At 35.6% G+C, this 26,436-nt stretch overlaps 1 protein-coding gene across 21 annotated transcripts in view; it reads left to right on the top strand.

Annotated features, from left to right (window-relative positions):
• The window catches only part of LOC123554604 (dedicator of cytokinesis protein 9-like), a 132,434-nt gene that overhangs the window by 43,548 nt on the left and 62,450 nt on the right, over nt 1-26,436 (top strand). For 13 of the 21 annotated variants that reach the window (XM_053548003.1, XM_053548004.1, XM_053547989.1 and 10 more), the window contains exons 13-27: nt 4,728-4,835; nt 9,141-9,226; nt 9,640-9,827; nt 10,108-10,173; nt 10,892-10,984; nt 11,593-11,753; nt 12,185-12,272; nt 12,587-12,760; nt 14,480-14,545; nt 17,171-17,286; nt 18,457-18,526; nt 19,171-19,374; nt 20,265-20,411; nt 24,041-24,124; nt 24,569-24,677. In XM_053548003.1, the coding sequence (XP_053403978.1) occupies nt 4,728-4,835; nt 9,141-9,226; nt 9,640-9,827; nt 10,108-10,173; nt 10,892-10,984; nt 11,593-11,753; nt 12,185-12,272; nt 12,587-12,760; nt 14,480-14,545; nt 17,171-17,286; nt 18,457-18,526; nt 19,171-19,374; nt 20,265-20,411; nt 24,041-24,124; nt 24,569-24,677 (1,760 nt within the window). Of the gene's footprint in view, nt 1-4,727; nt 4,836-9,140; nt 9,227-9,639; nt 9,828-10,107; nt 10,174-10,891; nt 10,985-11,592; nt 11,754-12,184; nt 12,273-12,586; nt 12,761-14,479; nt 14,546-17,170; nt 17,287-18,456; nt 18,527-19,170; nt 19,375-20,264; nt 20,412-24,040; nt 24,125-24,568; nt 24,678-26,227; nt 26,243-26,436 lie in introns of all 21 variants that reach the window. The other 8 variants (XM_053547997.1, XM_053548010.1, XM_053548008.1 and 5 more) reach the window with 3 other exon arrangements.

The following is a 26,436-nucleotide window of genomic DNA, read 5'->3' as shown; positions in this document are numbered from 1 at the left end:
ATTGTTGTCCAAGTTAGATATAGACATTTATAAATTCTGTTATATTTCGCAAATTCTTAAGTTTTAATTAATTTGCACATATATTTACTATGTCCTATTTGAAATGCCTTTATGGAAGTTTTTGTTATATTTTCTTCAAAGGTTTTCATATATTGTATGTTTTTATTCGGAGGACTGAAACGTTGAAAAAAAAAGGTCTAAAAATCATTAGCTTTTAACCTTTGCCCTGCTAAATTTCTAAAATGGACTGGTCCATCATTCAGTTTCGGCAGTACCACTTTTTATTCAAAGGGTGTTCACTGAAAATTTACTGACTGAATGGCAAACAGTGCAGACCATGATCAGACTGCGTGGATGTGCAGGCTGATCTTGGTCTGCACTGGTCGTAAAGGCAAAACCACTAAGTCTTGCCATCAGCTGGCTAAAGGTTAAAAAGGGTAGGGTAATATTCTATTCTTGTGAACATGCACAATATGAATGTGCAACCAAAATTAGACCTTATTTGAAGAAAGGGACATAATTTTAAGTTGATTGACAAGAATTTTTTAAAACTCTTCAAATGCTATATAAAATAACCAGAATCTCTTTCAGAGGTATTTATTCAAATGCAGGTGTTGGTAAACGAAAACAGTAAGACAGTTTATTTCAGCCTAGTTCATGTTACCCATCCTGACAAAAGTTCAGTACCATTGCACATTGTATAATCTTATATATGTATTGCACAAATGGGTTTTCTATTTGCGAGCTCATTTTTACCTTGATATACTGGTAACGTCATGTTTTTATGCTTCATAAGGGTGGAATGTGGTAACTGATGCAAATGTCTGTTCATCTGTCCGTTTGTATGTCTGTTCATCCCCACTTTGCTTGCCTAGAGCATAACTTTAAAATCTTCATGTATGTAAATGTCAAGTTCTGTTTAAACTAAAGATAAAAAAAAAAAGATTGATCATCTGTCTTTTTTTTGTCGAGAGCATAACTTACAAAAATGAGCCGTGCCATGAGAAAACCAACATAGTGGGTTTGCGACCAGCATGGATCCAGACCAGCCTGCGCATCTGCGCAGTCTGGTCAGGATCCATGCTGTTCGCTTTCAAAGCCTATTGGAATTAGAGAAACTGTTAGCGAACAGCATGGATCCTGACCAGACTGCACGGATGCGCAGGCTGGTCTGGATCCATGCTGGTCGCAAAGCCACTATGTTGGTTTTCTCATGGTGTGGCTCAGATGCTTAAAAGTTGAGTTCTTTCACAAACTGTTCTCAGAAGCAGCCATTCTTGTTTTAAATCTTTCCTTTAAAGAATCGATGTTTATTCTTTCAATGAAACTTATCGCCCTTGCTTTCCATTGTAACCAATGTGAACAAAATTTTGGCTCATTTTTACTGATATATATATTGGAACATAGGTAGGAGGCGATAGGCTTTTCCAGTATAACAGAATCACCTTTTGGGAAGATGTCAGTAAAGTAACAGTTCTGTTAAGATAGTTTTTAGCTCGACTATACGAAGTTTGGAGAGCTATCCTACTCGACCTGGCATCGGCATCTGCGTCCTTCCGCGTCCGCATTTTGGTTAAAGTTTTGATGCACTTTCTCTTTATCTTTGTTATTACTTGATGGATTTACTACAAACTTAAAATAGTTGCTCCTTATTATCACCCACATCAAATGGCACAAGGGTCATAACTCTGGCACCAGTATTTCATGAATTATCCTCCTTTTTACTTAGAATTTCAGGTTAAAGTTTTGGTGCACTTTCACTTTATCTCAGTTATAACTAAATGGATTTGATTCAAACTTAAAATACTTGTTCAACATCATCTCCCACATCATATGACACAAGATCCATAACTCTGGTACCAATATTTAATGAATTATCCCCCCTTTTACTTAGAATTTCAGGTTAATGTTTTGGTGCACTTTCACTCTATCTCAGTTATTACTAAATGGATTTGATTCAAACTAAAAATATTTGTTCAGCATCATCACTCATATCAGATGCCACAAGGGCCATAATTCTTGCACCAGTATTTCATGAATTATTCCCCTTTTTACTTATAATTTCAGGTTAAAGTTTTGATGCACTTTAAATCGATCTCAGTTGTAACTGAATAGATTTGATTCAAACTTAAAATAGTTGTTCCACCTTATCATCCATATCATATGACACAAGGTCCATAACTCTTGCAACAATTTTTCATGAATTATGCCACCTTTTACTTAGAATTAAAGGTTAATTTTGGTGCATTTTCACAATATCTCAGTTCAGGGTTCTAGCCAGGATTTTTTGAAGGTATGTTGCAGAAGGATATTTTTTGATGAATAAAGGGGTGGGTGCGGGAGAGGTATCCCCTCCCGCATGGGGGGGGAGGTATCAGGGTTACCCCAGAAAATTTTGTGTTACTACAACTCATTTTGGTGCATTTCAGAGTGAAAAACATAGCACTTGGTATTTTCAGTGATTAATAAGCATCATTTACATGCACAACAAGAACAAATAAAGATATTGGGTCATAAAAGATCCTATGGAGTTTATTTGCTGAATGACAATTAAAAGTTTATCAATTTTAAGTTGCTAAAAATGTTCATTTACTATTTATTGTAAATAAAACAACACAATTTTAGCACTGCACACAGATCTATTTGTTTAAAGTTTATGTCTTCTATTCCTGTGGAGTTTATTTGCTGAAAACTTACCCATTTTAAGATTTTGAAAATGTCCACTGTTTGTTGTACATTCATGTAAAACAACACAATCTGAGACTGTCATCCAGGGAAACGCTGGTTTCCATTTTGGATCAGTGCCCGATTTCCTTTGGCCATTCGGCGTGGCTGGGAGGGATTCTGAAATTGTGACCGTGGCCGAGTGGTTAAGGTCGCTGACTTCAAATCACTTGCCCCTCATTGATGTGGGTTCGAGCCTCACTCGGGGCGTTGAATTCTTCATGTGAGGGCTTACGGAAGGTCGGTGGTTCTACCAAAGTGTCCGTTCGTGATGAAATAATGCACGGAGGGTATCTCAAACTTTTCTCTAAAAGTTCTATTTTGAAAGTGACGACAGAAAACATTAATTCTTGCATTGTCTTTTCGATATTCCGCCCGAGAAAACACATTTCATACATGTGAAAAACATCAATATTACGGCGATAATTGTTCAAAGCATTTTACCGTGTTGCACATTTTTTGACTTAATTCCTTACATTGTCTTTCCTTGATTGCGAAAAATATTCGGACGATAATTGTTGAATCATCTGTCATTATATCTAATGACATGTATAATCTTAAAACTTGTAAAAGCAGTCACTTTCATGTACACATCACAAGATACCGCCTGTCAAAGGATTTAAAGGCGGAGCTACGATGAAATTTACGTCACAGGTTCCACGTAGGAAGCTGTCATTGGTTTATCGGTTATTTTAACTGGCATCGCTTTACCTAAGTTATCGGGTAAGCACGTGGAAGCTTTTCGAATACACTAACGGATTAATCGGGGTGTTTATTGTTTATTGGATTTTATGACATGTCGCTTCGGCAATTAAGGGATGACGGGGGAAATAAGGGATGTCGAATATACAACTCAAAGTCTCAAGGCATGTCGCACGCGACAGGCGATAATAGCCTGGCGAGAACCCTGCAGTTATTACTAAATGGATTTGATTCAGCATGACACAAGGTGCATCACTCTTGCACCAGTATTTCATGAATTAAGCCCCCATTTTGCTTAAAATTATATTTATATAATGTTTTGATACACTTGTAACTTATCTGTCTTATTACTTAATACTTTTGACACAGACTCGAGCTATTATCCAATATCTTCATCCGCATTGGAGTCATTAAACACTCCAGTGACACCTCTAGCTTCATCAAATATGCCCAGTTTCACTATCCAGCATCAAAATAGTTGAGCGCGCTGTCTCCTGTGACAGCTCTTGTTAAGTATTTCCTATCACCTACAGTCCTCTATATCAAGAACTTACAGTACTTAAGGATAATTATGTGTATTTATATGCCAGTGTAAATATGTACAATTAAACAATTACATGGGGTTTTACAAACAATAATTATTAAAACAGTACTTCTTTCACCTTCTATGTTATGTCACATTATTATACCTCACTTTTGTCTACAATGGTAAAATCCCATTACCCGAAAAAGAGATACTTTGACTATCAGAAACATTTTCAATCTTTTTGACACGTGGCCAAGCGAAAGTGACTGTCAGGTCATGTGACCGCGCTGATATTTTGAATGTCATATAAGGGCAAATAACTGCTTCAGTTTTTTAGCCAAATGATTGCCTCCCTTGTACATGATGTCATATTGTAATGACGTCACTATTCAATGTGTACATAGGTGATTACCTTGCTAAAGATGAAACTGTTGTATTAAATGAATTAAAAAACTTTTTTATAATTTTTTGGTATAATAAAATAAATATCATACGACAGCGTGTGTGACATTGATATTGTCAACCCTCGAAACAGAATGTCACCACTCGGCTTTCGCCTTGGGTGACATTCTGCCCTCAGGTTGACAATATCAATGTCACACACGCTTCCATATGATATTTATATATTGTCATATGTTCATTTCCACCAAAATCGTAGCTTGAAGTAAGATGATCAACCTTAGCAAGTCCTTCCCTGTGCAAATATTTGTATTTCTTTGTGGTTCGAGAGATAATTAGATTTAGGGCAAAGATTATCATTGTAATGTCTTTCCAGACCTCTTGCCACCAGCAGTCATGGACCTTGTGAGATGCCAATATACAAACAAGAAAGTTCCAAAATGTCCGAGGAAGAGATTATCAAACATCTCCAAGATTTAAGAAGGTATTGCTTGCTGCTTCTTTTTGTTCAAATAAAGTTACAGTGGATTTTATACAGCTGTTTACCTGTAGTCACCTAATTGTTTGTGTTAGATTAAAAACTAAATTGTGTGGAAATATTTCTTTGTGTGTGATTCTTTTGTTTTAGGACCACCATGTAATATTTTGTCTTAATTGTATCTGACATAATCAAGTGAAAATTGTACCTCTTTAAGAAGAATTTGCAGGTTGCAAACCTAATAGCTATTGTTTTCTATAGGTCAAAGAACTATTTGAGCAATGTTGTTTTTGTTTTCACTTGAATTGAAATGCGATGGCCTGTGTTTTAGTAATACTGGATTTTTCCTGATTTGTGTTAGTCTCCCTCTATAAAAAGATTATATTATTAACCCTTACCATGCTAAATTTCTATAATGAACTTGTCCGTCTTTCACGTTGGACAACACCTTTAACTGTTAAAAGGGGCACATACCAAACAGATACTGACTAAATGGCGAACAGTGCAGACCATGATCAGACTGCATGGATATGCAGGCTGAGCTTGGTCTGCTCTGGTTGCAAAGGCAGAATCTTTTGCTGCGAACAGGCTAAAGGTTAAAATGTCTATGTCTTTTCTCTCAAACAATTTTTCAGTCAATAAATTTGCATTTTTTGTTTACTAGAATCAGACAAAAAAGAAGGACAACCTATAATTGTGTCAATGTGACGTTAAAATGCAGCAAAAAAAGGAACTATCATTTATTGTCAAATATGAAAAACTTGAAGTGCTATAAAATAAGTACATAAATGAACGAAGGTTTTCAAATTGTTTTTGTATACAATAGTCTTAGGAACAAGTCACAAACAATGCCCCACTCCAAGAAATCTACTGATGAATATTTATCATTGAAGTAAGTTACTATGGTAATGGATGTGTTTATATATAATTGCTTACTAACAATTTGAATTATTTATTTGTAATTACTCAAAATAAAAGACAAAAGCACGTGCAGTCTTCACTCTATTTATTAAGCGCCTGAGCGGCGAATAATCAAACATTTAAATCAATCATCTAATACTGTTTACATTAACATGAATGCTCAAACATTTATTAATATGAGTTGGGTAAAATGGCCGCTCTGAGTTCGGTATGTTAGGCGTTAAAGCTCGCTACCAAACTATTGAAAACTAATATCAAATGCAATAAGGAAGTTAACCGAAAGGAGACCGGGCGTGTCATATAAAAGGCAACCAATTTTAAATGAATAAAACGCGTTTGCATATTTACACTCAGGTCACTGAGATATTATTTGTATCCATATACAAAACCTTTAGCCATAAGAGTCCTACCGACTGTGTAATCGTAAACCCCCAGTTCCCCAATGTAACGTACCCTCAACAGGTACCAGCTTAGGAAACTAAAAATGCACAACCACACATTCGGCGTTAGGGAATGCCATTGGCTAAATACATCTAAAACGGTAACCACATTAACTAGGTCTTACCAATACACAAAGGGCCAGACCTATAGACCCGAAACGACATTCGAGTCAACAACAACAATTACGAAAGACCCAAAGCGACATTTGAGTCTACAGTCAAAGCTAGCATAAGGACCCGAAGCGACATTCGAGTCGACAACAAAATAACCAAGTGACCCAAAGCGACATTTGAGTCTACAGTCAAAGCTAGCATAAGGACCCGAAGCGACATTCGAGTCAACACAGTATAATGACCCGAAGCAACATTCGAGCCATAACATTTATTTTACCACGTTACTAAGCTTGTGACCTGAGATAACCCAAAACAAAAGTAATCAAACAGTCTACGGACCCGAAACTGTCAACTCAATTAAGTCACAGACGCACAAGTCTCATCTGTAGCGCAAATAATGCCATCGACGAGAGTTGATACACCCGTAACCGGAAGTTTGGAAGGTAAAATTATGAAGTATATGGTTCAATTTTCTTAGCTTAAACCACAGCGCCCGGTCACCTCCCGGTCAATAAACATTTTTTTCCGCTTTTTTGTTTTTGTTTTGTTTTTTTTGCATATTATCCATTAAGAGCGACTATTAAATTGTAATATAAAAAAGAAGGAGCATGTGACCATCATTTTCATAAATATACACGTTGTAATTGATATCTCATAATGAAAATATTATTAACATAATATATCAGAAACAGTACCGTTTGCCAAAATATATCAAATAAAACAAAGAAACTGTCCTTTGAGAATGACACAAAATTTACATGAACAGAGTCTGTGTTTCACTAAATAACACTTTTAAAGTAATCACAGTCTATCATTTCTCTTTGGTGAACCTAGGAACTTTAATAAATCTCATAAAATGTAACAGTCTGACTGAAACGTTAATACGTATGCTGTCCATTCGTTCCTGGTACCAATGAAGATGTTGGCAAACGCAGACGATCTTCTGATTCCAATACAACAGATATCGATATTAAGCAGACGACACAGTCTGAAATAAAAGTACTAGACAGCAATTCTGTTTCCAATAACATTCTAACAGACATATGCAAATGTTAGACAGAAAAATGATACAATACATCGTATATAAAAGATCAAAGTGCAACATCTAAAAAATTTGTTGACTTATCAAATTTACGGGGTGTGGCGGGTGGGAGAATTTATCGGTGTGACTTGTCAAAAGAAACAGCGTAAGTGAGACAGACTGCACGTGATTTTCGGTTTTATACTGTTATTTTAGACGACTGGCTCTCGGTTGAATGGTTTAGTGCTATAAATAAAGGACTACAAAATCGGGAACCAGATTGACAGCTGATTGGATACGTTTCTATGACAACAAACAAAACATTTCTCGAAATAAATAAATCAAATTATTTTTAATTAAAAATAATTTTTATTATATTTAATAAATGGCAGAGTTGTTTCCCTTTGTTTCTTGGTTTCTGCTGCCAATATAATGGGTAGTAATTTTCTTTCAAGCATGCTCAAATTTTAGGACCACTTTTATACTTTTCGAGCACAATAATTGTTTTTTATGTCCCCACTTTGTGGGGGGGGCATATAGATTTGCCCTTGTCCGTCCTTCCGTCCATCCGTCCTTCCGAGAATGTTGTGTCGCGCCTAGCGCCAAAAGTATTTGACATAGAGTCACAAAACTTTATAGGAATGTTGGTCAGCATGTGTAGTTGTGCACCTGGGGTTTCGCGTCCGGATTCATTCCGTCATGTAGAAGTTATGGCACCTGACTTTGTAAAAATTGGTCATTTTAGTGTTGTGTCGTGCCTAGCTCCAAAAGTATTTGAGGTAGAGACACAAAACTTGACAGGAATGTTGGTCAGCATGTGTAGTTGTGCACCTGGGATTTCGCGTCAGGATTCATCCAGTCATGTAGGATTTATGGCCCCTGACTTAGTAAAAAATTGGTCATTTTAATGTTGTGTCGCGCATATCTCCAAAAGTATTTGACCTAGAGTCACCAAAGTTTAAAGGAATATTGGTCAGCATGTGCAGTTGTGCACCTGTGGTTTCGCATCGTGTAGGAGTTATTGCCCCTGACTTAGTTAAAAATTGGTCATTTTGATGTGTTGCGCGTAGCTCCAAAAGTATTTGACCTAGAGTCACCAAAGTTTACAGGAATGTTGGTCAGCACGTGCAGTTGTGCACCTGGGGTTTTGCGTCCGAAGTCATTCAGTATTGTAGGAGTTATGGCCCCTGACCTGGAAAAAAATGGTCATTTTAATGTCATGTAGTGGGGGCATCTGTGTCCCATGGACACATTTCTAGTTCCATATTGTAACAGATATATTTTTTAATCTGATAAAATTCTATCTGTTGTATATTTATATCATTGATTATTCAACCATGTAAGAGCCACTAACAATAAATATTCATGGCCTAAAAGTTCTTTGAATGGGTAACATTTCACTAAGTGCAGACAGGACTCTCGTTATTTCATTAACAAAACATGGCTTCAATACCTCAGTCAACATGACAATGATGATTTTTTATTTCTAAGGAACAGAGTAGTATAAGGTACATTTTGTGATATTGTTTGTATACACGAGGGAATAATTTTTGTGTGGTTCATTGATTCGCATGAAGTCTCATTATGGTTTTTATCCGTATAAATGCATAAGAAATGGTACTTAATCCTTAAACATCGGACAGATGTTTGAATTTTTTTTTTTTTTGAAATATAAGTCCTTGATTTGCAAAAGTTTGCCCTGCACAATTATTTTGATTTTACTGTAGTGAATAATTTCTGATTTTACTGTAGTGAATAATTTCTGATTTTACTGTAGTGATTAAGAGAAAGCTTACCTATAATTCTTGTTTTTAGACCAGAGAAACAAAGTAAATGGCAGACGATTCCTGGTGTGTTGAAAATAAGTCTTCATCCAATTAAAGCCGACCAGCCACTTGAAAGTAAGTTTAATATTTTTTAAGTCCCTTAAGGCTTTTAATTTTGTGTAAAAAATATAAATCAGTAGTACAAATAGAGAGTTTGCATAATGTCATTGTTTTGAAAAGCACTCTTTTCAATATTGCACATGATCTTTTATAATGAGTGTTATAAAGGGAGGTAATAAAATGGTTTTTGAGTTATTTTTTTTTTTATTTTTTCTCTGTGTATTGTTGACAGTTTCCATTTTAGTCAGTTGAGTGCAAGAAGTGATTTACTTCTTCCTGTCATTCCATTTGATCACTGTTACACTGAGGCGACATTTTGTTCCCTATTGAGGCAACATTTTGTTTCATACTGAATTTATTATCTTAAGATTGTTCATCTTATATATGTTCATATATGAAAACTAACTTCCTGTTTGCTTACTTTTCAGATACTGTTACATCATCATACGTTCCTGTGAAACCATTCCCTTCCCCACCCACCAACCCACCTGCTGTAGAAATAGAGGAATTTATTCCAGAGAAAGGCCAGTTCAACAACCCTCACAATTCCTACGTGAACAACCTCTACGTGTATCCCATCAGTCTTAAATATGATAGTCAGAAATCTTTTACCAAGGTAAAACTTCACAAAATATTGCTTTATTGAATAAATTACTAATTAAAGCTGCTGTTAGATTTTATATTTATCACAGAATTTGAAGTTCATCTGTTATAAAGTTAATGAAAAAAATGGAATAAATTTATTCTTTAATTCTATCTGTAAAATTGATCATAATTATTGCCTTTATTTCATATACATAAATATATACTAGTTTCTATAAATTGGTATATATAAATACTTTTTCTACTGGTAAAGTTTGATCCAAAAATTCATAGTTTTAATGTTTGTGTTTCAGGCGAGGAATATAGCGTGTTGTGTGGAGATCAGAGAGTCTGATGATGATCATGTAGTTCCATTGAAGGTATGGTAATACATATGCTTTCCTTAAGTTGCACAGTTGTTATTGTAGAAGGGACATTAGTTAGGTAACAAATCTAGACTTGATATACTGTAAAATCATTAAATTTCATGGTTTTGGTCAAAACAGCAAGTTTGTGGGGATATGAATTCGTGGATTTCAACTTTTGAACATGAAATGAATGGAATTTTACTTGTTCATTGGGATTAAATTTCGTGGACTGACTCAACCACAAAATCCACGAAAATTAGGCCCCCACGAATATTAATGATTTCACAGTAGGGGTAATTTCTCATGAGAATGAAATTTTAACAAAGATCTTATTTTCTGCTGAAAACTTCTGTGATTTAGCAATTTTTGAATATAATTGAATTATATATACTGTGAAATCATTAATATTTGTGGGAGGGAATATTTTGTTGTTGATTTCGTGGTTGAGTCGACCCAAAGAATTTAATCCCAATGATAAACATTAAATTCAAATTCACTCTTAAGTTCAGAAGTTGAAAACCATGAATTCATATTCAATGACAAAGTTTTATTTTGACCAAAACCATGAAATTTTGTGCAAACCAAATTAAATGATTTCTCAGTTTATCATATCAAGCGCTGGAGTGCTGTTTGGGGTTATAGAGATTATTTTTGCAAATTTATACTCGCCAGTTTGAAATAAAAATAAGATGAGACTGTAATATTGAAACTGCTTTGATTATTTTTACAGAGTATCTACGGTACAAATGGCCCCTCCGTGTTCACAAGTGTAGCCAGCACCACTGTCCTGCATCATAACCAAACACCAGAATATTTAGAGGAGGTAAGAAAATCTTGAAAAACCAAAACATTGGAAAAATGAGCTATGCTCCTTTTCATGTAACTAAAAATAGAAAAATGATGTCACTTTGTGTTGATTAGCATTAAGTGGAACTTACTGTGTCTGGAATATCCATGAATAGAAGAATGTCACATTTGAAATCTTTGAGGAAACAGGCATTTTTCTTGAAAACCACACGGACACAAAGTAGTAAAAATTTACTGGTATTGAATTACTGCTTATCATATACAGTTGAAATATTTAATTTCTTAGCATTGTTCTACAAATTTTCACAAGAAGATAATGAATCCAGTTTTGTCAGTCTTTCAGTACTTTGAATTGCCATTCATATCTCAAAAAGTATATGATACAGAGTTATCAAACCTTACAGGATTGTTATTTCAGTATGTGAAGCTGTGCACCTGGTGTTTTAATTGAGATTTTACTTAGCCAGATCAGAGTAATAGCCCTTGACTTTGTCAAAAATATACATAAAGTGACAGGAGTAGTAGCACCAGTGTCCTTTGGACACACATTAATCTAGGATTTTTTATCCAAAGTAGGTCCTTGTTGTATGGCCAGGAATATATGGTAGTTGTTTTTTTTTTCAGGTGAAGATTGCATTACCTCCATTGATACATGAGAAACACCATATTCTGTTCAGGTTTTACCATGTGAGTTGTGAAGGGTCAAAGGGCTCCACCAAGAAGAGGGATGGCATTGAAATGCCAGTAGGATACGCCTGGATACCACTTCTTCATTCCACTGGAAGGTATGTTAGAAAATATCAACTTACAGCAACAGTTTGGGAGGATTGGGATAAGGCTTAAGTTGCACCAGCAGTAAAGGTCGTGTGGCAAATTGCTAGATTTAGTGAAATAAGGCAACCCTTGAAACCAATCATTTCATTATCAAAGGTATGTAAGGCTACCTGTTTCTGCAAGCTGAATGATTCATATCATCTTACAAAATAGTTACACCAGGGTTAGGCATGTAAAATAGGAAGCCATCCAGCTGGCTTACGCAATGTCTGTGGTTCTACCCTGGTTCCCACCTGTGATGAAATAGTGCATGGAGGGGCACCTGGGGTCTTCCTCCACCATTAAAAAGCCGGAATGTTGCCATATGACCTATAATTTTGTCGAAGCAATGTTAAACCTGACACACAGAGAAAAAAGTCATGTAAAATTGTTAATTTTTCAGGGTTGAGGTAGGAGAAAAGACATTGCCAGTGGCAGCTAATCTTCCAGTGAGGTACTTGTCTCTGGATCACCACGGTGCTGGTAGAACTGTAAGTTGTTATGTATTCTTGTTGTTGAGTTTGTTGTTTTTTCTCATCGGTGTGGGTTTGAGCCTTACTCTGGTCGTTGAATTCTTCATGTGAGAAAGCCATCTAGCTGGTTTACGGAAGGTCGGTGGTTCTACCCAGGTGCCCGCTTATGATGAAATAATGCATGGAGGGGCACCCAGGGTCTTCCTCCACCTTTAAAACTTCTTCTTTGTATGAAAGACAAATATTAAAGATACTGTTAACTTATATTCAGAATTGTGATGTTATTATGTTGATTGTAATGGGTTAACCTCCAATTATTTGATTTTACCCAGAGTTCATCAGCAGACGTAAAAATGGTTGACAGCGGAAAGCCTGTATTCAAGATCAAGTTACAGCTTAACTCTACAATCTACACCACCGATCAGCATTTACATACATTCTTCTTCCATTGTCAGAAAATGTTAGGGTCCGCATCACCAGGTCCAGACAGTCTCAATAAACTCAAGGTAAACTGAAAATAGATTTGTAGACAGGTTGTTCTATGGACAGTGTTACTGATGGATGTATGCATTGTTGTTGTTGTTGTTGTTGTAGTCGTCATCGTTGTTGTTTATGTTGAAGATGGTGGGTGGACTCGAGGTAGGCCATTCAGGATGTGTCAGTAAGATGATAGGCATAGAAGCCAAGACATTCCAAACACATTATAGTCTGGACTTAACTTATGACATCTCATATGAACTTAATAAGACATCCCATGTGACCCTGCATAGATCTACCAAGATATGCCAAAGTTCAGATCTTATGCATTTGGGTCAGAGCGACTAATTCAAGATGTCCAGAATTATCATATCTTGTCCACCAACTTTCTTGTTGTTGATGTTGTTACAGATGTAGTCATTTTCTTTTGCAGATGAAAGTACATGTATGTTTGTAATTTTTGTTGTTACTGCTGTTAGTGGTTTACTAACCTTTAGCCTGCTAAATTTCTAAAATAGACTGGTCCATCATTCAATTTGGGCAGTATCACTTAATATTCAAAGGGGTGTCCACTGAAAATTTACTGATTGAATAGTGAACAGTGCAGACCATGATCAGACTGCATGGATGTGCAGGCTGATCTTTGTCTTCACTGGCTGCAAAGGCAGAATCACTTGCCACCAGCAGGCTAAAGGTTAATGTCCCCTGTGAACTGCTTGTGAAGTCTCACCCTCTTTTTGTCAGTTTCAGTATTTTTAAGGTAGTGCATATATAATGAAAAATGGCTACAATCATGCCATTATGTAGTTTCATATGCTGTTCACTATAATGACAAATGGCTACAATCATGCCATTACATAGTTTCATATACTGTTCGCTATAATGAAAAATGGCTACAATCATGCCATTACATAGTTTCATACACTGTTCACTATAATGACAAATGGCTACAATCATGCCATTACATAGTTTCATATACTGTTCACTATAATGACAAATGGCTACAATCATGCCATTATGTAGTTTCATTTACCGTCCGCTATAATGACAAATGGCTACAATCATGCCATTACAAGTTTCATATACTGTTTGCTGTAATGACAAATGGCTATAATCATGCCATTATGTAGTTTCATATACTGTTTCAGCATTTTTCTGCTGTTTATGAAGCTTGAAAAGCACATTGAACCAGCCAGGGATACTGAAATTGCATTCAGAGAATATGTTATTAAGTGAACATTCTTGGTACTCATTATGGATGTACTACCATAAAATTCTTGATTGTCATTATGGCTGCACTACCTTAATCTAACAAAGAATTTGATGAAAAATGCTTTGAAATAAAAAATAAACACTTAACAGGCTTTAGTAGAAGCTATTCATTTGATTACTTGCATTATTAATAACCTCTTCTTAACCTTTGCTCTGAAATTTTGTTTCTGTTCAAATGTATATGAAACTTTTAAATGAGCCGCGCCATGAGAAAACCAACATAGTTTCTTTGCGACCAGCATCTGGTCAGGATCCATGCTGTTAGCTTTCAAAGTCTATTGCAATTAGAGAAACTGTTAGCGAACAGCATGGATCCTGACCAGACTGCGCGGATGCGCAGGCTGGTCTGGATCCATGCTGGTCGCAAAGCCACTATGTTGGTTTTCTCATGGCGTGGCTCAAATATATCCATTGCTCTTAGATGAAATATGAATTGTTCAATCAGGTATATGTATTATTTTCAAATGAATGTCTAGGTGTTTGAAAAAGTTGCGAATGTAGCAGACACGGTGGAGCAAACATACGTTCTGAATGCTGTAAAGGTATACGAGGGTATAACATGTAGATATATACAGCCAGAATTTTATATATGCTAAAATATTCCAGATATACCCAGTCATAAGTCTGACATGAAAGTATGCCGGGACCAACAAGCAGTAGGTTTGAATAAAACTTGTCCTGTCCAGGGTAGGGTCTGTATAGGGAACTCAGAAGTTTATGTAACATACCAGTACATGTATTTGAAAACAGTCACATGCTTGGGTCATTTGTGTCTCCTTCTTTTATGTTCTTTAATGTGTGAGCACCCTAAGGGGTAAAACAATGCTGTTGGTTGATGCATTGTCAGGGTAAAAACAGAAAATCCTTTCTCTGCATATTTACCTGAATACAGGTTTTGGCTGTTATTTTTAGCATTTATTTGATATCTAATTTAAAGGTAAAAATACTGACTTATGGTTGGGTATAATGATGTGTAATGTATCAGTCATCTTAATTCATCATCATTTTAAGGTTAAATCTCCACTTATACTATTGTCAATTTCATTTGGTGAAGGAGGCTTTAGGCAGTTAGAAAGAACGTATTTATACATTGTATTAGAAGTTGGCATTCCTTAGTGTGTTAGCTTTTCTTATCTTAAGCATAACGTGAGAGTTTTAAAGAAAAATGAGAACTGTTAAATTTAATGTTGGTGTCTGGTGAAGCAAAAGCAAAGTCCTTTTTGGTACAGTGCAACATCTGTAGACAGAACACCAGTGTAAAAGCTGAGATGTGTTCATTGTTGAGCCACGAATACTCTATATGGAGGAATTCGCTATGCAGAGGTGTTGTTAACTATGATATGTGGTTTTATCTACACATAGGAATATTATGATTTGACTGTAAAAGATCCCGGTACAAAATTTCCAAATGTATTTGCCCCGGTACAACAGCATTCCATTTGTGTACACATAGGATTAAAATACAGGCATGAAACTGGGAAAAAAAATATTTTAAACTTCAGAATATCACCCTACCTGATGCTTATGCTAAAAAATTGACAGTTAATAAGATTTCCAGATAATTTCCATAGAAGAAAAGAATGTAAACATGTACTTTGGAGTTCACTTGAAATACCTTTTTTCAGAATGTGATATTTATATTATGATATGTATCTCAGTACAGTGATGCGGTATCAAAATATACTGTAATAAGAAATTTCTTATGAAAGTCATCCCTGTCATCAACAGAAGTTACATGTAGACTGTACATGCATGCTGGGCTGGATTGTTTGTAGTGGCAGCTTGACGTTCAGTTTTACAGATGGAGGATTGTCTAATTAAATACTTTATTTAAATACACTCGCAATGCTGGTAAAAAATTACATGCTTAAATACATGTACTAAAAGGTCCTTTTAAAATAATTATTTGACCAGTTCAGAAAAGTGACACAAATCCAAAATTCAAGAAATAAACATAGTATTTTGACTTTCCAAGAATGTTTTTAACACATTAGTTGAGATTTTTTCCAATAAGTAACATGCAAAAAAGAAAAAAACTTCAGAAATCCTGTAAATGAGTTTATTGCTTTACTAGAAGAGTACTGTTTGATTTCAGAGTTGCTGTTACTTTATAAATTGTTTTAAACTGGCATAGTTATCATTATCGGGAAATTCTAGTGGAGCATTAATAAAAGAGAGCAATAGTGCTTTTTATAAAAATTTGCTCTTGGATTTTTTTTTTTTTTTTTTTTGGCTTCTTAGAAAATAGTAAGCTTTTTTTTTACAATTTACAGAAGCATTAAGAATTTCAAGTCTGTTTATTTATTAGAATAAAAAAGTACTAATATCTATGCATGTTTTATATTAAGATATATAATAAATAGCTAATATTTTTATGCATAATTAATATTTGCTGATACAGCAGTCAAACAAACAAAATTACTTTAGCCTTGTCTTAAAAAAATGTGAATGATCAGATATAAGAATAACCTGTAAGTGGTTGTATAATGAAACATTAAATGTAATGTCTCCCTGTTTGACATTAATTTTTTTACCCCCAAAAGGAGGAATAATAGAAATTGCACTAACAATCTGTAAGTAAGTTCATCTATCTGTCAGTCCATCCATAGAAAACACTTTATGTCTAAACTGTTTTTTAGATGAATCAGTACATTCAAGTGAAACTTAACACAGATATTTATCATGACAAGGTGTGTCATGTACAAGATTCAGGGCCTGTAATAATCAAGGTTTAAGGACTGAAATTTAGATTTCATCAAAAGAAGGCAAATATTCAGGTTGCCCTGACTTTAGCTATAGAATATTTTGTACTGCTGAAATTTTGCCGAGTCTATCAACTGCAGATTGAAGATTCATGCAGAATTCCATTGAGGTCTATGCATATTTGACAATGCCAGTGCATAATGAAAATTTAGCATTTGAAAGTCTAAGTTAAAGTTTCAGACTGTAAACTTTTGATTCACACAAGCCCAGGGTTGTGCTTCCAAGGTGTAGGTCAAAGGCAAGGACCCTAACTTGGAACCCAATTTTGGGTGCATTCTTCACTCTCTGTTGACATCTCTTATTTCATGCTCTTTCTGTACTGTATTATGTATATTATAAACATTACTTGTGATACTTTTTCTTACAATGTACCCATTATAAACCAATTTTAATTTATATTACAGTCACTACATGCTGTAGATGTAAGCACCTATATACAGTTCCTACCTACCATACTGAACATGTTGTTCAAACTTGTAGCCAACACTCAGAGTGAAGATATATCAATGAATGCTGTCAGGTACGTCTGCACTCAAGTTTTGTTTCATGCTATAGTATCAGTCACACTACAACGTATAGCGTGAACAGACGCCAAACAAATAGAAAAATTGCGGCAGAAAGTTATCCGGTGACGAAAGGCATCCCCCACTGCTGCTTGCGATCGGTGTATGGGGCGCATAAAACGTACAATGACCGCAAGACTAACGCAAATATAAAGGATGAACAACGTTCAATTAACGGATATCACCATACTAGTAACGTACTAATACCGCTTAAAACGTAAGCGCAACGCATGAGAAACTGACAGAACGTTCTGGTCAGTTATCGTCCGTTGAACATACGTTACATCCATTGCATGTCCAGTAGTAGTCCGGCCGTGAATCAGGTCCACTGGACAAGAACGGATGCGAACTGGTTAAGTACAGAATAGGGAACGCTCGAGTAACGAATAAAACTCATATCAGTGCATTGCTACCGTACATCTAATGGACAACTTTGTCCAGTGGTGTACATTCTAAATTTTGAACATGCTCAAAACCTTCTACCGGATGGATCGAACACAGCCAGACTAGGAGTGCAGGTGCCGCAAAAGAAACGGGAAATAAATGCATGCGAACGGACATGAACAGATTGAAAATTTTGTTATACATTGGACGTCCGTTAACGCTATACGGTGTAGTGTGACTGAGACTTATGTTAGATTTGTGACACATATCATACCTAAAACTGATATCCATTTTTTCAAAGTAGACATTGTACATTTTCCAAAATCTGGTCTGCCTTCCATTTTCTTTAAAACATATTTAGAGAAATTGATGTAGAATTGATAAAACAGTAGTGGGTTTTTATTTATTTGACAGCAGATTGCTGTAAGATCTTTATTTAACCCTTAGCCTGCTAAATATCTATAATGGACTGGTCCATCATTCAATTTGGGCAATACCATTTATCATTCGAAGGGGTGTTCACTGAAAATTTACTGACTGGAAAGCGAACAGTGCAGACCATGATCAGACTGCACGGATGTGCAGGCTGATCTTGGTCTGCACTGGTCGCAAAGGCAGAATCACTTGCCACCAGCAGGCTGAAGGTTAATACCCTTCCTCTGACCTAAAAATGAAGTTGTTGCTACGTGTAAATTTGTTATAAATATGCCTAAAACTAATGTTTGCTTGTTCGTTATATTCAGGGTTGTTATACACATTGTGTCTGAAGTACAAGATGCTGAAAAACTTGAAATGCTGGAAAAATATGTCAAGGTATTTTGAAACATTATATTTATTTAATAGTTACTTCTGTCTTCAGTTATGTGTTAAGTCAAAACCCTAAGTCAATTAATCATTACATAAATTGCTTGATTGCTGAATTATCAGCAGTAGTATACAGTTATTTTGTGGGTTATTTTGGAAAAATGTCAAAATTATTTTGAGGAGGTAGTGGAAACATATTTAGAAAACTGTGGCCAGATGAGGCGTCTTGTTGGCCCCTTGATTAAGGTAATCAACTTCAGATCAACCCTGGACAATTTGGTTGGAAACGTTACTTTGGATATAGAATATTTGTTCATGTGAGAAAACCATCCAGCTTGCATATGGAAGGTCAGTGTTTCGTCATAGGTGCCTGCTTGTATTGAAATAGTGCCTGGTAGGGCATCTTGGGTTTTCTTCCACCATCAAAAGCTGGAAGAGTCGCCATATGACCAAAATTTTGCCAAAAGTGATTCTTAACTAAATTAAAAAAAGGTCACCTGAGGACAATAACTTTGCCTTCCCTCAGAACACTACTGAAATAACTGTGATGAAGTGATAAGTATTATGTACCATAGTGCCATCTTATGCCAAAAAAAGTGGTATAAAATTGCACAAAGAAAACATGAAAGTCATATCCTGTTTTCCATTTTCAGTATATATTCCGAGCAGAACATATTCCAAGGGGCAGCAAACATAAGACTGTACATGAAGAGCTTGCTAAAAGTCTGACGATGATTCTACGGCCAGCGAACGCAGATCAGGTGGTCGTCACAAAATTTCTCAACAACTCCTGGTTCTTCTTCGAAGTACTCATCAAGAGTATGACCCAATACCTTATTGATGGTGAAAGAGTGAAGGTAAGAAATATTGTATGACTCTGATTACATTACATATACTTAGTAGTACGCTGCTGGTTTAAAATCAAGTTTTCCTTTGTCAATCTCTCCCTTAGTCCGTTCCATTCTTTCTCAGTCAACAACTTGGCATGCTTTGGTAGATTTTCCAAAACCTTGGCACAAAGATTCACCGTAATAATGCTGTATGTGGCATATAAGCCCCAGTTGTCTAGCTTATTAACCCTTAGCCTGCTAAATTTCTAAAATGGACTGGTCTATCATTCAATTTGGGCAATACCATTTATTATTCAAAGGGGTGTTCACTGAAAATTTACTAACTGAATGGCGAACAGTGCAGACCATGATCAGACTGCACGGATGTGCAGGCTGATCTTGGTCTGCACTGGTCGCAAAGGCTGAATCACTTGCCACCAGCAGGCTAAGGGTTAAAGTCTGATTGTTAAGAAAGTTTGAAACTCATTGAATTACCCTTATGTCCACATTGTACAAAAATCATTATGTCACACTAGGAGATGAGATTATGACTTGAAAGGAGTTAGAATGAGTGACCCTCAGATTGAGCAATGAGTTTCTTAATCAGTTGGACCACTGCCAAATCTCCTTTATGATCGTGGCGAAATATGATTTCATCTTGCAGATAGTTTTCTCGTTTCAAAGCACCATGTCTATTTAAGTTTTAAAGCAATGGCAGCTCTGATAAAATATAAAATTATGTTAAACTAATTTTGCATGAATTTAATTTTATTTATTCAAATAAAGTGTGAAAGAGTTGCTAATCAAAAAGAATTAAGACCCATGAAGAGCTGAAACAGAAAAAGAAATCATTTATGGTTTTAGTGTTTGAGAATTAGAAGTTGTTTATTTTAATACTATATTCTTTTTCTTTGCAGATGCCAAGAAATGAGAGATTTTCTAGTGATTACCAGTATAAGTTACAAACTTTGATACAGACTATAACCCCTTACATTACCAGCAAGTACAAGGAAGCTGCCAGAGAATGCAGAAATGCAAACTTCAGTCTTGCCTACTTTGTAAAAGTAAGTTGATACAGACTATAACTATCAAGATGCTCCCATGTAAAAACCAGAAATGCAAACCAGTCTTGCCTACTTTGTAAAAGTAAGTTGATACAGACTATAACTATAAAGATGCTCCCATGTAAAAACCAGAAATGCAAACCAGTCTTGCCTACTTTGTAAAAGTAAGTTGATACAGACTATAACTATAAAGATGCTCCCATGTAAAAACCAGAAATGCAAACCAGTCTTGCCTACTTTGTAAAAGTAAGTTGATACAGACTATAACTATAAAGATACACCATTTGAAGCCAGAAAAATAAAACTTCAGTCTGTATTACCTGTGTTGTAAAAGTAAGTTTATACAGTATATAGGAGATATTGCCATGACGTCACGCATAAACACCTGTTTATCTGGAGGTGGGCTAAACAAATGTTTTTACATCGTTTGTGTATGGGATCAGAATTTTTAATAACTTTTTCGCTAATTTATGGATTTTATAAATTCAAAAAGTTTTGAAATACTTACGATTTTCATATTTTCGTATTTAGATAACCTTTTAAAATGAAAAACCATTTTAAATGACATATGATTTTAATAGCGGCGTAACGATGCTCCAAACTTTTTGAAAAAACACTGTAAGTTAAGGGTTCATAATTAATCCATTTTATTTCGAAATGATAATTAAAAGTAATCAATAAATTTCTTGTTTTTTACCCTTTCCATTGATCAAAAAAAATATTGATATCATTTATGTTTTAAGAAAGTTTAAGCCGTTAGAAAAACATCACTGTTTACAAAAAAAATATGGATGCTCGGCGTCTGCCCACCCGACCTTTGTCTTATCAGTTCTAAAAATAGAAAATACAACAGATTTTTATACAAACACGATCTCTCCTATACAATCATACATGATCAGCATTATAAAATGCCTGGGGAACCAGACAGGCAATGCCCAGGTACCAGACAGGCAGACTTCAGTCTTGCCAATTTTATTAATGCATAGATGTAGACATGAAAACAATAGCCCTAGTCCCATTGAATTTCCTTAAAATTTGATTGAACCTTTCAGGGAGTCAAGGTTTATGTTTATTAATACATACATGCCATATTTTCAGATGGTCAATAAGGGAGACTTGCCTCAGCAGGGCTTTTTTTAAGGGAGATTTGGGTAAAAATAAGGGAGACTTTTATTCGCTCATTTTTTATGCGCTAAATAGCGCTAAAAATCATCAATTTTTTTTACATTGAATTGATGAGCGGAGCGAACAGTTGTGTACAGAATGCATGATTATTACTTATAGCACTTAACTTAAACCAAGGAAATTCAGAATTCCATGAAAGATTGAACCAGGAACTTCGTTTTTGCTTTATGTGTTGATGCTTCTGCATCTGGAGAGAGTGATCTTTTTGACATGTTTAAGCATATAATACTAGAAAGATTGTGGAGATATCATGTCATAACAGTCTTTTAAGGGCAGTCATTTCTTTTCATAAATGAAGTTGTTAAAACAAAAATGAAAGTCGTTCTTTTGCTGGATTGTCCATATTTAGATTAAAACTACATGTATTTAACCTGAGAATTCTTCTCCCGTTAATTATTGCAACATGACAATATCACAAACGAATGGCAGTCATATTCGGGCAGTATGAATTGCAATTTATTTCATAAAATTCACTTATCCAAATTCATGTTTGTCCGAAATTCTGTGTAGTCTGACATTAACTCGCCAATTTTGTTTAGTCCTTGTTGTTTTTTTGCATGTTGTGCAAGTATTTAAATTGAGAAACATAAACTCGGTGTTAGCACTAACCTGTCTCATCCTCTGATGGTTCGATAAATATGGGAAAAGAGTGTTTCCTGATAAATATTGAGGTCAGCGAAAACGAAAGTACACTTTGGCAGGTGGCGGTAAAATGACGTAATCATTATGTCTCCCCCAGGAGACATATTGTTTTTGCCCTGTCCGTCCGTCCGTCCGTCCTTCCGTCTGTACGTCACACTTCATTTCCGAGTAATAACTGGAGAACCATTTGACCTAGAACCTTCAAACTTCGTAGGGTTGTAGGGCTGCTGGAGTAGACGACCCCTATTGTTTTTGGGGTCACTCCGTCAAAGGTCAAGGTCACAGGGGCCCGAACATTGAAAACCATTTCCGATCAATAACTAGAGAACCACTTGACCCAGAATGTTGAAACTTCATAGGATGATTGGTCATAAAGAGTAGATGACCCCTATTGAATTTGGGGTCACTCCATCAAAGGTCAAGGTCACAGGGGCACGAACATGGAAAACCATTTCGATCAATAACTAGAGAACCACTTGACCCAGAATGTTGAAACTTCATAGGATGATTGTACATGCAAAGTAGATGACCCCTATCGATTTTGGGATCACTCCGTCAAAGGTCAAGGTCACAGGGGCCCGAACATTGAAAACCATTTCTGATCAATAACTAGAGAACCACTTGACCCAGAATGTTGAAACTTCATAGGATGATTGGTCATAAAGAGTAGATGACCCCTATTGATTTTGGGGTCACTCCATCAAAGGTCAAGGTCACAGGGGCCTGAACATGGAAAACCATTTCCGATCAATAACTAGAGAACCACTTGACCCAGAATGTTGAAACTTCATAGGATGATTGATCATGAAGAGTAGATGACCCCTATTGATTTTGGGGTCACTCCGTCAAAGGTCAAGGTCACAGGGGCCTGAACATTGAAAACCATTTCCGATCAATAACTAGAGAACCACTTGACCCAGAATGTTGAAACTTCATAGGATGATTGGTCATAAAGAGTAGATGACTCCTATTGATTTTGGGGTCACTCCATCAAAGGTCAAGGTCACAGGGGCCTGAACATGGAAAACCATTTCTGATCAATAACTAGAGAACCATTTGACCCAGAATGTTGAAACTTCATAGGATGATTGGACATGCAGAGTAGATGACCCCTATTTATTTTGAGGTCACTTGATCAAAGATCAAGGTCACAGAAGCCTCAACAGTGACTTGAGAACCACTAGGCCAAGAGTGTTGAAATTTAGCGGGATGATTGGACATGCCAAATAGATGATCCCTATTGCAGCCAACGATCAGTGTCTCTTTGACTTTCGCTCCTGACCCCTATTGACTTCTTGCCTATAGGACTTTGCATTGGGGGAGACATGCGCTTTTTTACAAAAGCATTTTCTAGTTTACATATTGTTTTGAAAAACTACGGATCAGTGGCTTTGATGTTATTGAGTCAGTCTAAAATCTTGCATGCACATGTTTACAATTGCCTACGGGTAAGATTAAATGGTTAATTGTTTGCAGATAATTAATGCCTCAGGCGTGTATCTCTTGGTAAACAAGCTAGGGATTATAGACAGCTATGAAAATTATGTTTGAAGAGTATTTCCGGGCTACTCGATATTGAATTTCAAGTATTTTCTAAAGGTCTACATTGGGTCCGAGATATGATTTTTCGACAGAGGAATTTTTTTCTGAATTAATTTTTTTACGTGAGGTTTTCATGTCCCGGCGGGAGACCGGGAGATATACTGAAAATACGGGAGAAAAAGTCTCCCGGCGGGAGAAATGGCATGTATGTTAATAATTTGTCAAAGGAAATTAAAGAGAAGTTGTATATCTATTTACAGATGTGTTTCACGCTGATGGACAGAGGTGTGGTGTTCCAGCTTATATCTCATCATCTACTCAGCTTTGCTGTAGTAGAACATAGGGTAAATATTTTTGCTAAATTTGAAAAAAAGAAAACATTGACTTGAAAACTACTTTAACTTTGCATGGGAGTATTTTCCATGGAGAAAATTTCCAATGAGTGTTTTTAAAGGTCAGTTGCTTTTAATGCTTTTAATTAGGAGCCTGGATTTGAACAATAACTTTGACAGCTCTTCTGATTGCATTATCCCCCCCCCCCCCCCCCCCCCCCCAACCGCCCACCAAACCCACATCCAACCCCCATCCCCTTCCCCCATCCCAAAGAAAAGATGACACAACTGATATGTGTATATTGATAACAACATTGATTACAAGTTGTGCAAAATTTGAGTCTGTATTGAAACTTGCATGTATGGGTTAACCGCTGTCAAAAACGTGTGTAAATTAATTTTAGAATGTAAACAAAAAATAACCCTCTTTAAAAGTGTTGTTATATCTCCTTTCAGATACTTCATGAATTTAAGTTTGAATTCTTGCGGATCATCAGCAGCCATGAACATTACATTCCATTGTCATTGCCATTAATGAGGAGGGGCCTTATCAAAACATACAAAGGTAAATATATCTAAAAATAACACAGTCTGCTGTGTTCAGGGTTATAAATCAGGGTTTGGAGACCAGTCTGAAAAGTTTAGCATCTGATTGGCTGTTTTTGAGCATATTTTTGAAATTGACCAATGGTTATGTGTCATTCGTACAGACTGGTCTCCAATCTTTGTTTTATTACCTTGGATCCTGTTCAAAGTTCATTGTAGAATACAGGAGTTATAGAGTAACAACTGTTGGCAGTTTTTGGCTTTATAATTAGTTCGATTTAACTATTTCTTACTGACAAACTGGCTTGGGTTGACTTATTTCATTACTACTAGTGTGTTGAAAGGGGTAAAGTAAAAAGATCATTTTGAGTGCTGGTGAGTGAGGTAGAGATAGGTAATTAACACATGAAAAAAAGTTTTAGATGAAAAAAATGCGAGTAGAAAATATCTTTCAAAAAGAAATGCTTTCAATTTGTCTGTGACATTGATATATCTGTGCATTCGTTAAATTTTTTGCATTTGTTATACAAAATATATTGACTTTGTTCATATACATATTATGTGATCTTGCACTGTTTATACAAAAATAATCAATTATTATAATAACAATTTGATAATAATAATAATGATATGTTAACATGCATTTAAATTATATCAAAATTTATCAAAATTTTATATGAAGTAAATTTGCTTTGACATGATTCTAATGGGTACTATTTTAAATGATACTAATCCCAAGCATAAATGTTTGAATATATATATTATACCCATGCTTTTTTCGTAAGAAACTAACTGATGATTATTTTGACATATTTTGGAATATTATTATGTCTCTCACACCACTTTGGTGGGAGACATATTGATTTACTCCTGTCTGTCTTTGTGTCCATCAGTCTGTCACAAATCTTGTCCACACTCGAAGTCGAAGATTTCTTGTCCGTTCTTCACCAAACTGTGTTTGTCAATAAGTCCTCGGCCAAGTTCGATAACTAGCCAAATTTGCTAAGGCACTTCGGAATTATGGCCCTTGAACCGAAAATAATAATGCCAGTGATACATGTCTTGATGCATGGTTGACTCAGATACATAATTGAGAAGATGATTAGGCAGTTTTGGGAGACATGCGCTTTTCTGAAAAGCAGCTCTAGTCCAGTCATTCAGTTAGACATCAGAATAAATCTCGGACAGAAAAATAATGATTTTGTAAACTGTCTGTTGGATGTCAGTACAAAGCAGGATTAGCTGTGTATCTATGTTCATTGCACTACGCTACATGCTTAAGTTTTAAAAAAATATTTGTTGCTTTGAAAACGCTTTTAATTCGATGTTCAGCAACATTATGGAAATCGTTTTCCTTTGTTTTCTTTTTCTTTCCTGCAATGGTTAAATGCATTAAATACTGTTCAGGCTGTTCAGGTACACCCTGTTCATTAACCCTAAATTTATTTCCTGCTTTATGTTCAAGTGGTTCTATAGGCTTTTCAGCGACTCATTTGTGTAATTTCTATGAATGTTTTTTTCCAAATGTCGTCAACACTTGCAAACTGTTTTATACACACTATTTAACAGAAATCAAGCTTGAAGGTAATGTTTTTCGCACCTTTTCTGAAAATTTCAGTTTGTCGTCTGCTTCGAAAGCTTATTTTCTTGGTAGCACTTTCTATTCCTTTTCAATTACTGTATGGATTTCTTTCATGTTTCTTAGCATTTTGTATAATACTTTATTTCGAGAATTCTATGTCTGTAAATGTTGCATTCTGACTAATTCTTACTTTCAA

Source organism: Mercenaria mercenaria, chromosome 7, assembly GCF_021730395.1.
Source record: "Mercenaria mercenaria strain notata chromosome 7, MADL_Memer_1, whole genome shotgun sequence".
In the NCBI taxonomy this organism is placed as follows: Eukaryota; Metazoa; Mollusca; class Bivalvia; order Venerida; family Veneridae; genus Mercenaria; species Mercenaria mercenaria.
This window is presented reverse-complemented; position numbering and strand designations above follow the sequence as displayed.